At 36.0% G+C, this 12100-nt stretch overlaps 1 protein-coding gene across 1 annotated transcript; it reads right to left on the reverse strand.

Moving 5' to 3' along the window:
• Positions 1 to 467: 467 nt before the first annotated feature.
• Positions 468 to 7715, reverse strand: LOC105054238 (uncharacterized). The gene is made up of 4 exons (XM_010935716.4): positions 7415 to 7715; positions 7162 to 7334; positions 6972 to 7035; positions 468 to 962 (listed from the first exon to the last, which is right to left on the reverse strand). The coding sequence occupies exons 1-4, from the start codon at positions 7623 to 7625 to the stop codon at positions 754 to 756; spliced, it is 657 nt and encodes a 218-aa protein (XP_010934018.1). The 5' UTR covers positions 7626 to 7715; the 3' UTR covers positions 468 to 753.
• Positions 7716 to 12100: the final 4385 nt, after the last annotated feature.

A 12100-nucleotide genomic window follows, 5' to 3' on the forward strand; every position in this document is an offset into this window, starting at 1 on the left:
GTTGTGCCAGGCTGATCTCCAAATAAGTTCGTTGTTTGAAAACACCTCATCCGCATCTTTGAAAGAAAATTCAGCTTCAACATTCTAGAAATCTAACCCTCCTTAGGTTCGGATGATCCATCAGCTCCTCAAAGGATGCCGTACCTTCTCCCTTATATGGATTCCGACAGGATGCCATCCATGACAATGCGAGCAGCTGAAAGGATTTGGGGAAAAAACATTCCTATCGTGCCCCTCCAAAAGACAGTCCAGTCGCACACTGCCAATAAGAACGCGTGGAATAAAGAATCTCCAGTCCACCTGACAACAATTCCAATTAAATAGAAGGCCTCCCTGAACTTGACCCGTCGACCATGTTCTACACCTGTCAAGGACTCTATCCCTAATACCCAATACTGGAAAACAAAATTAGGTCCAACTAGATGGTTTACAACTTTCATTATGGATAAATCGCAGGCTGCATTCCATAATGTAACTATCATCAGACAAGTATTTCATAGCTTCCTTTGAGGGAAGGAAAACAAATTTTACAGGTTTCAGGCCTGCAATAGAGTTCATATAGAAAAAGCCTTTCCATGTTGGCAATATTTCAAATTACTACTCGACCAACTTTCATAGGGAAAAAAGAGCTTCTATCAGAACATCCAGACAAACCAAAAATATCTCCGGACCAAGTAGGGGCTCCAATACACGATTGGACAATCTACACATTCCTGTTGAGGAAAATGACAGTTGAATGGAAAAAACGGGATGCTATCGAAGTACTTTCTTCTTGGGTTCAAGTACTGGAGGGTCGATGTCGATGCCCATATTAGCTGCAGTACCTGCTACAATTCTCATGGCAGATTCAATATTTTTGCAGTTCAAGTCCGGCAGCTTTTCTGTTGCTATTGCACGTAGCTGCTCGATGGTTATCTTCCCCACCTTCTCTCGCTTTGGTTCTTTCGAACCTTTCTCAACTCCTAAGCATCACAAATGGTTTTGTCAATTTAGCAGAAAGCCGCAAGCAAGGTTAGCAAAAAAAAAAGACAGGATATAAATCTATCACCATTGAACAAACTTCTTTCCCTACATGCATCAAAATTTCTGTAGGTGTCCAATCTGCCATTTGTGTTTCCTGTCTGAAGCAATATCATTTTACTACTTGGTGTACGGTGTGGGCCAATGGAAAAGTGGCATGTGTGAGTAGTGTATAACACACATTGGAGGATGTATTTGGGGAGCAACTTTGATGGCAAATTCAGAGCCCATTTGTTTGCACCATCGTACATATATACATGCATCCATACAGACATGCAGGCACACACACCAAAAAGACATGCATGCACACGTACAGATATCAACTTCTACTAAAAATTTTGATGCAATTCAGGAAAATTTAGCATAAATATTTTATTCCGAATATTAGTGACTCTACCAACCATCATTAAAGATACATGACATATGCAATCACTACATCAATTAAAGATTGAAGTGCAAGGATGTGGTTGATTTCGACTAAGTGTACCGTATCCCTACTTCAGTTACTTATGGGTAATGTTAACTGCACGAGATAGCAGCATAGATTGATGAGAGCATGTGGCAACCATTTTGTATTCTCTCTCTTTTTCAGTCCTTTACTCTTATTTGACCTAGGTTCAAGCCCAGATCTCAGCCCTAGAAGTCCAGGCTCTTGGTGACCAGGCTCTTCAGTTTTAAGATTTACAAAACAATAGATATGGATTTTTTGCATTTGCAAGAGGACATTTCAGCCACCTTGCAAGTTCTCTCATTTATTTTGACTTGGTACTTAGCAGCACCAGATCTCTTAGTCTCTTGTGTCACCTTTTAGCTTCCTTAAAAACAAATGGCACACAATTAGGTGGAGATTATTCAGTACTATGCCTATAGATAGAAAAAGTCAAGGAAGGTGTCATACTCTGAATAGAAGTTGGGATAAAAGATTATCCAAGTATGGAGACATCCAGGTTCTTTCCTTTGAGCAAGTTGCTGTCTGCATGACAGTCCTCAGACAAAACACATTTCAGATGATTATCCTTGTAACACTATGGATTTCTTACATACTAAATCTTAGTTTTTGTCCACAGAACAAACTGAAACAAACCCCAATTTCCTGTCCGGTCAAAACTGAGATCCAATAAACAGCCAGTGAGTCTTGATTATCATCTAAACAAGGATGCTTAAATCTTCTCCGACTATAAGTACTCTCGTTACAAAACAGATGCAATTTTTTTCCCTAAAAGGCATCACATGCATATTGCTTGCAGCAAAATAAGAACTTAAAGCTCTAATAATAACTTCCATGTTTACCTAGACTGATATTAAACAAAAACTGGATCACTAAATTTACAAAAAGCTATTGAAACATTTTGATCAAACTGACTTACTGGGCTCAATTGCTTCATAGTTGAGTCAGTTCCTTCATACTTTTCTATGACCATCGATGTTCTCTTTCACTTAATCTGCAATTTTATTATTGAAACCCTGCTTATAATCCCCATGCTACTCTGGCCGTGACCATATTTATGTCTCAGCAATGTATCTGATGATAAATTTATTTTAGCTTTGAAGCATCCAGACATGATCTCGTAACTTCAGAATCTTCAATTCCTTGCATTACAAAAGTTAAGAATCAGGAGCTGCAGCAGTGCAGTCAGCATATCACATACTCTTCAATTAAGGGAACTTTGTAATTTCAAAAGATATTTTTCATTTATCAACAACATACAGATGTCAAAAAACCATGTCTTTAAGTCTATAAGGGTGGTGGTGTGGGGCACTTTCCAACTCGTAGAGGAGCAATTCTGTCCATCGAACATTAAAAAATTCCTAATTCCCTCAACTTATTCCGCCAACCAAACAACATCATGGCAACATAACCCGTCCCACCTATTCCACCAACCAAATGCATAAATTCCTTATCCTGAGGGATACACCCATACCCTCTACTGCTTATTCCCTCAAAATTTATTCCACTACACTACCTTATTGAACTTAAGACAACATTAGAATTTAAAGAAACTTCCTTATGATGGATGAAGTGTTAGGAAGAATATGAACGGGTGGAAGTAAGATCTTAAATCAAATGTGCCTCCTAAGGTAGAAGATTCTGGTTTCTAAAAATAATTGCCAATGTAACACATTAAAGTACTTCTTGACGAAATATGACTATGCTTCAAATCAATGTAAAATTGATACAAAATTATATCATAACCATTATAGAGAAGCTTGTGGTTGATAAGAAGTACTTTTGTATTACTATTACTACTGCATTTAAGTCATTTATGTCTATTTCTCCTCTTTTCAAATCCTTCATTCTACATACCAGACTCCCTTTTTAATGGAGCTGTTGTAGGCTTACCATGCATATGTTCAAAGCAAATAAAGCTTTCCCTCGTATTTTATCCTCTATATCTGTTGTTCTTAACTTTGCTGTTCTCTGACCGTTTCTAACTCTACCCTTTCCAATGATTAAGTTATGCATTAATATCCATCCACGATATCTATCCTCCTGGCAGGTTATTGGCATGTCAGCTTATATCAATGCATATCATAATGATGAGCATGGGTACAAGCTGAAACGTACTCATATAGGCTTGTGCCTTATTTTAAACCCATGCCCTACAATCCTGAACGGCTTTTTGCTACTCAATAATGGCGAGGACTCTCTTCCTATTTCTTTCTTTTTTTTTTGATGCAAAGGCCTATATCAAATAGATGTGATAATGACATAAATACATAATAACATCGGTTTAGACCAATGGTTATTACCCAGACTAATTCATAATGTATAAGCATCCGAGAAATTATTACTGTATATCAGTCCCCAGTCACAGCAATGATACATATACAACACTGGCAATGTGTTGCTATTCTGTAAAAAGAAGCACAAGTCCTCAGTGTAGATGTTACCATGATATTTTAAGGCTATTTCTCTCGAAAATATGTAATTGTAGCTGCATAACTAATTTTTTGAAACCATGCAATGCAAATGTAAAACAACACCAAATGCTATTATCTAGGATAATTTATGCTCCTGTATGTTTGTACTAGTTCTAAAAGACTACTATCTTTGCTCAAGACATGCCAATACAATACAAGACAGCAGCTAAAATTGGCTGATTGAAAAGAGAATATACTGCAAGTCTGCAACCTTTTTCTTTTGGAACTTCTTAAATGAATGCCCCCCCCCCCCACCCCAAAAAACAAAAAGAAAGAAAGAAAGAAAGAAAGAAAGAAAGAAAGAAAAAAATAATCATACAAAATCAACATGAGATGTTAGATTTGCATAACCTTGTGTATCTCCCAAATGAGAGTGCATACAAAGTGGGATATCAAAATTCTCATACTTGATAATATTCGATGCTTTAACGCCCACCTCGGTATCCTCATATTAGCTAAACTCGTGTCTATGAGACCTAAGTCTCTGTGGTGGTATTCAACAATCATACCCCGATGCATATCTCAACTTATCCACTTTTACATTATTAGATAGCCTACATCTTTCTTAGAATTGAGAAGGTTAAGAGGAAGTGGGAGTGGATGAAAGTTCAATGGAGGAAATGATAAGGATTATAATCTACCAATTATAGCTCATGACAGTTTGAATATTATAATCTACCAATTATAGCTTTTTAGATTTATCTTGACATCATTTTGTGTGAGGGAGTCAAGATAGTGCAGCACCAAGCTTTTACCATACACTAAAGTCACCCTTTTTAAACCTTTTATTCTCTGTAAAATATCATAATTAAAGAAGGATCCTTAGAATTAACCAACCATTGCATTTTAGAAAAGTATGGCACCAATTTCAGTTTTTAGCACCGGCAGTTTCTGTCAATTTTGGCCAAAACTAACCACTTTTGATTTAGCATCAGTGGTTTCAATGAGTTTTGGATGAAATTGACTGAAAATAACCATTAATGTCCTTTAAAAGTTTTATTTTGATGCTTGGTATCATATTTTTGTCCTTTTATTGTTCATTTAAGCATACCATCTATATAGTACCATTTTTAATAGATTTTCTTTTTCTTTTTGACTTAAAAAGGGCATCAAATATACGAGGCTCCCACCATTGCGGGGTCTGTAGAGGGTCTAATGTATGCAACCTTAACCCATGTGCAGAGAGGTTGTTTCCATATTTTAAGCACATGACACCCAGGTCCCAATAGAGCAACCCTAAAGTTGCACCAATGCTTCTAATTATAATTCTTGATGGTCAAGGCTTCTAATAGCCCTTAGCATAGTACTTTAAAAACAATATTGTAAACAACAAAAAACAATGCATTTCACAAAAATAGCATTTTTTATACAATAAATAAATCATCTCATAACTACTTGGATTGGTGGTCAGCTAACTCATTATCATCCTCATCTTTATCAGTATTCCCACATACATGATGATGATGATGATGATGGCCCTTACAGTAGCACGTGGTATTGAATAGGTAAACCTAATCTTCTCTTGTCAGTTTATACTTGGTCGATTGATAATTCATGTTTTACTTAAGAGATTGGTACATTCATGTGATATATTTAATGCATTAAGATTTAATATGGTCTAATTTCAGCTTAAAGCTACCCAAATTATATAAGTTATGATCCTTGATTGCCTTAAAAAAAAATCAATAATAGGAAATAACTTGCTTATATAAGTTAAGAATCTAGATCATTTACAATAGAATCAAATGATAAAAAATAATCTGGTTTGCTTTTTCTCCCCTTAAATTTTAGAATTTTTCTTTTCCAAATTTTTGACCAAAAATCCGAAACGTAGAGTGAAACTGCCAAAACCACTGAAATTGTTGAAATTGAAATGCTACCCGAGTGATCGAAACTGAAACCAAAATCAAGTTTTAAAACCTTACTCTATACATAAGGTTGATATATATAAATGTTGAATCAGTATATTTAAGTATCTATTTAACCCTAAAACTTGATATTCTTGTCCATTTGCTCGTTGTATAAATGTGGCAAAGCTAAACAAAAAAATGTGAAATAATGTCAAAGCCATCTTCCTGTGACATCATACAAAATGGTTAAATCAAAATTTCTTCCTATGAGAATTCTCATAAGATATATGCAACATGCAATATAACTATTATCTCAATAAATGTTTATTGTTTTTGTTTTGGTTAAAATTCTTATCTTGCATATTTCCCAAAGGTATGGATCATCTTCAAAATTGGGACAGTTGCTCGGAAAAATTTTTATGGCATCTCAAGGTTTCTTTGTGATTGAATTAACAAGTGGCAGTGTGTTTGAAAACACTAAAAAAAATTGCCCTTTAAACATTCTTCATTCCTTTTTCATCTTCATAGACATATAATGTCCTAGTAACACTAATGACAAAGCGAAAGGTGCTGCTTTAATGCCTATCAGGTAGTGCATCATAGAGAGTGGATCTAATTTGAAATGTAAAATAGACTTGTAGCATGTAAGCAGCATTTACATGTTGAGGTACCAAAAGTTTTCCAATATATTATAAGCCATGAGATTCATTCGATAAACATGAGAAGACATGATCCCCATGCAACTAACCTCACACGACATAGATGGCAGACATAAAACAGCAGACTGTTCACAGGGCCAGAAAGAACTTTCCTTGTCATAGCACAAAAGTATCAATTTAAGTTAAGCATTTGTTCAAATTAGCAGACTAAGCCACCCAACAAAATGTCATACAATATAACATCTTTTGCTACAACTGACAGTCAACGATTGCATAATCATTGGGAAACACTAAAGCAGGCCTACGAGGCCACAGAGTACAATTGGCAATGCATTTCATAAAGCTTCTCAAGAAAAGCTATCAGCAATTCTGTCAAATACAGGGCATATATTTGATGCCATTGCTGCTACGAGTAGTCTAATATCATAAAAATACTAAATTTCAGAAATTCTGTATATTTCAGTAACAAGAAGCATTGCAGTCCCAAATACTTTGAAAATACTAATAGAAAGGAGCACACCTGCAGCCTTGAGGAGCAGAACCGAAGCAGGAGGAGTCTTCAAGATAAAAGTAAAGCTCTTATCCTATCCATACCAAGATGAAATATATTAAATATATAATTCATGCCGCTTTTTCCCAATACATTGTTCCCAAATGCATTACAGTAAACAGAAGTAGAAATCAAATTAACAAGAACCAAGAAAGCTCACATCGTAGACAGTGATTTCGACAGGAATGACGTATCCGGACTTATCTGCCGTCTTAGCGTTATACTCCTTGCAGAAGGCCATGATGTTGACGCCCTTGGACCCCAGGGCGGGGCCCACCGGCGGGGCCGGCGTCGCCTTCCCCGCCTCCAGAGCCAGCTTGACGATACCCACCACTGCAGCAATCACCGGAGCAATTTGGAGAGAATTAAAGAGGAGTAAAAAAAAAGGAAAGGTGCGGGTCTTGAGATCATACCCTTTTTGGGTCTCCCTGAGGACTTCCGGGGGCCCACGGCTCTCACGGTGAGAAGCCTCGGGGTGCGAAGAATAGAGGGCCCGCGGCGGAGGAGTGGATGGAAGGAGGAGGAGGAGAAGGGAGGGAGGAAAGAGGAAGAGAGGTGGGGTTTGATGTGAGTCGGGGACGGGACGCAGGGAAGGGAGAGAGCAGTTGCCATGGCGGTGGCCATGGGCGTGATGAGGGGATGGCGATAAGTGGGGGAAGGGGTAAATCTGGGAGAAATTTAGCCAGGCTTGGAAGTGGGATTTGGGTTAAAACCCTTGGGCTTGGACCCGACTCGTGGTAATTGGATTGAAAGAATCAAATCTATAGCCGGCCCATTTAATTATAAATGGATCAAAGTATAATGATGGAAAAAAAAAAAAAAAAAATGAGAGAAAGGAGACCATCTCAGCTTTCTCTCACAAATATATTTTTCACATGCCATGCACATGAAGTAACATGAATCGCTGACCACGAATGGTCCTTTTGGGATTGGGTTGGAGGAAGGGGATTGATTAACATGCCGGAATTTCTGATTGAATATATGTAGGAAGGGACCTTCTAATTCTACCAAATTTGAGTTAATTTTATAATGAATGCTATCTTCTAGATGGTGGTCGACGCATCTATGGATTTCTTAAACTACATTAAGTCCAACCATCTGGCTAGTGATGATAGTAAATTTGAGTTTCTAAAACATTCCTCTTGTGCAATTGCTAGAGATGAATTCACTTCTTAAATTCTTTGATAGAAGATCACCTAGCAAATTGAGATGCTCATTTAATATATCCTAATTCACATTTGGTAGCACTTCCAAAGGAAAATCTCATGCAAACATTATCCTAAACAAAATGATTAGCAGTTCATAGAAGCAACCATATAGCAAAATCATATTTTAGCAAGATAAAGCAGAAGAATGCATTCATCATATGCATTTGAAGCATTTAAAGCAGCTATTATAAAATGTTATTCAGCATATTCACTCAAACCAACTGCAGAGTATTCTTCAAGCTACTCTAGAAAAATGTAATGTGTGCTTATTGGCTAAAATTTATATGCAAAACCAAATGAAAAAACAACATTATCCTCTATATTGGGTGAGAGCAAACTTATCTTACACAAGAGTAGCAAAATCTCTATTAAATATTTGGCAAACTCAAACAACTGTATCATATCACAATCATATCAGATAAAAAATTGCTTTCTTTATTTTCTTGGCAATATTTTATGGTGGAAATGTCAAAAATAGATCAATCATGATAAGACTTTATCAACCAGTGCATATGTTATGCATGTTTGTGTTTCTGTGTGTATGAGGTCAGATGCTTTAAAAAGACTTTGATGGAAACAGACAATTGTATGCTAATAGAGCTCTTGTAATATAGCCTGGAATTTAGATGGAAAAATAGTCACAAATAACATAAATCTGACCATCCACTACTTTTTCTGATTCTCTCTTGATGCTGCCACTAGTGGAACTTAGCATCCATGGAAAATTGCTACCAAACTTAGTTTGAATTGTTCTAACTAGCTTTCCTAGATAAGATTCTTAATTGTTACACTCACCATTCTTCCATCTCTCCTTTATCAGATTTCAACTCATGTTACATTTTTCTCTTATTCTATCCACTCCTTACTTGCAACTTCAACATTGATGTGATGATAGAATCATACTAAGAAAATAGTGATTAATGTGACATGAGATATAGGATATGAAATTATCACAGCAATATTCTACCATTATTTAAACAAGAATTTTATTTTCATAAAAAAGAAATATATCGAGTGTACGTTAACTTGTATGAGAAGGATTTTTTTTTTTGAATAAAAAAGGACCTTTCTTTTTAAAACACGTCTAGAAGTAATTCAATCACTAATATAACATAAATAAGAAAAAACTGACTATCTGCTACTCTTCCTTATTCTCTCTTGATGCTCTCTCTAGTGAAACTTGACATTTGTGAAAAATTATTACTAAACTTAGTTTGAAGTTTTTTAGCTAGTTTTTTAAGTGAGATTCTGAATCATTATACTCACCATTCTTCTACCTCTCCTTGATCAAACTTCAACTCATGTTAGATTTTTCTCTTACTCTACCCACTCCTTTGTTACTTCAACAATTGATATGACCACAGGGTCATACTGCAGCAAGATTCTATCTTATTTAAATAAAAATTTTATTTTTATAAACAAAGAAATATATCCTCAAGTGTAGGTAAACTTGTGTTAGAAGGATCTTCCTTTTTTCTTTGATAAGAAAGAATCTTCCTTTTTGAAATACAAGTTTATAAGTAGTTCAACTACCAATATAGCATAAATAAGAAAAAATTGACCATCTACTACTATTCCTAATTCTCTCTTGATGCTCCTCCCAGTGAAACTTGGCATCCATGGAAAGTTATTGCCAAGTTTAGTTTGAACTGTTCTAGCTAGTTTTTTAGGTGAGAGTCTTAATCGTTACATCATTATTCTTCCACTTTTCCTTTATCAAAGTTCAACTCATATTAGATTTTTCTTTTACTCTATCCACTCCTTTGTAACTTCAACAATTGATGTGACAATAGAACTATATTAAGAAAATAGTGATTAATATGATATGAGATATAAAATATGAAAATGTATTTAAACAGAAATTTTATTTTTATAAAATAGAAATATATCCTCAAGTGCAGGTTAACTTGCATGAGAAGGATATTTCTTTTTTTCTTCTTCTTCTTCTTTTGTGATAAGAAAGGATCTTCCTTTGTTTAATATAAGTTCTAGAAGCAGTTCAACTACCAATATAGTGCAACTTGTATAACATATAAAATATATGGTATGATTAGTACAACATATAAAATATAGAAATCAAGATTTTATAGAAAAAGCCCACTTTTCACTTTCATAAATGTAGAAAAGAAACATCATTATATTTTTCATAGAAATATACTTTATTGGATCATTATGCTCAATTTATGGATGAATGTACATGTTTAACTTAATCAATGCATATATATTATGCACATATTGCAAGTGGATACATGGATTAAAACAATGTTATACATATTTATAAGGTACGCTCACAGCAATCTAATAAAGTTAAAAACAGCTCATTATGCAAAATGTTGATAGTGATAACATTTTAAAAATATCTACATAAATTTGTCCAATTTCTAGCCTAAATCTCAATCTGCGTCTGTTGGTCCGTAGGAAGGGGGGAAAAGACTCGTGGAGATTTTTTTTTTGCCTTTCCACAAGCTGACATGCACAAATAATGAAATAGATCATGAAGCGCAAAATGTCTTCGGTGAAATGAGTGGCGGTGTCTCTCTCAAAATTTCTTCAGAGAAATGAGTGGCGGTCTAGCTAGCTTGTCTCATGTCAATGCCCTCCTTTTGAACATTCTGAGGTGGGTTCTTAATTATTCAGTTCTTTTACAAACCAAGGAGAGCTAAGGGCAGCAATCTTGATATGACCTTGGATCTAGCGAGAATGAGTCAACTAGAGAATGAGTCAATTATAGATTGGGGCCTCTCATGGGTTACCACTAGTGTGGTATTCTATGGTGGCAACAGTTTCCCTACCGTCACGGTGAGGTCTGTTCAACATAATACAACAATAATATCACTGTGCGATCTCTCCCAAAAGTTCATGTCATGGAGCCCCTCGCCTGCTGATGTATTTTTTTGGTCCATGCGAGAGAACCAGTGGACACCATAACTTTGCATCATAAGTAACCACTACCAGCAATTTTGTACACTCCAAGCTTGTGCATAAAGCATGGTAACAAACAACCATGAGGACAAAGATGGAGGTTTATTTGGATCTTTGTAACGACCATTTTGGGTCCAGGTTAAATTTTGAAGTGGTCCAAGCACCATGACCAAGGAAATGGGGTTTTAATTGTGAGTCATCCAACTGCAGAGTCCATTATCTTGCTGCTACCAACCAAATTGGAAACCATTAAATGAGTGAGAGAAACAATTGACAATGTTATAGGTGGAAGGTATTGTCCGAAAGTGATCAGTAGAAATTTGTGAAACTTTGCCTGGAGTTATTCAAAAAGTATGGGCGGCAATGGCTCCAATGGTCCAAGAACATCACGCCAGCAAAGTAGCTCACCATCCTACCAGCAGCAATCTGGAAATCCTGCTTTAGTTACTAGCAAGTGGGGAACAGCTTTCGGCCATGCTTTGAAACTTCTCATCAGGTATCATAGGGTTTTGGCCACGGTAGGGAGAAAGAGAATAAGAGATCCATAGGAAGGTGTGTTCTAACAGGTCTTTTTAGCTTTGTTTCCTTCTGCTATTTCTTGATAAGCAATAGTTCAACACATGGCCAGCACAAAACGAGAAGTTGATCATTTGGAGGCATCATAAAATGCAACCATTAGAATCCATGGGAGTAATAGCAACTCGTGAGACCAGAAATTAGCCAGTTGTTCTCCAATTGATGATCACATCTCGAGGACCACAAAGCAAGTCACCATTGTTATCCACAAAATCACTGGAGCAAGTTATAGGCCTAAGGCCCCCTGCTTCCATACACTCTACCTTTGATTTCTAATTTATAGATTTTTCAATCTGAATTTGAACTAAATAATAAAAAAAATATAAAATAAGGAGTTATTCTTGCACTCCGAACCCAACATTGACTACATGACTTGGCCGCATATTCTTTAGG

This window comes from Elaeis guineensis, chromosome 11 (genome assembly GCF_000442705.2).
Source record: "Elaeis guineensis isolate ETL-2024a chromosome 11, EG11, whole genome shotgun sequence".
NCBI lineage: Eukaryota > Viridiplantae > Streptophyta > Magnoliopsida > Arecales > Arecaceae > Elaeis > Elaeis guineensis.

Excerpts from the sequence above, each read along its gene's own strand:
- LOC105054238 (XM_010935716.4), bottom strand. The coding sequence starts at position 7,625 with ATGGCCACCGCCATGGCAACTGCTCTCTCCCTTCCCTGCGTCCCGTCC. Across the intron at positions 7,036-7,161 it reads TCGAAATCACTGTCTACGAT|GATAAGAGCTTTACTTTTAT; the intron begins GTGAGCTTTCTT and ends TGGTATGGATAG. Across the intron at positions 963-6,971 it reads TCTGCTCCTCAAGGCTGCAG|GAGTTGAGAAAGGTTCGAAA; the intron begins GTGTGCTCCTTT and ends TGTGATGCTTAG.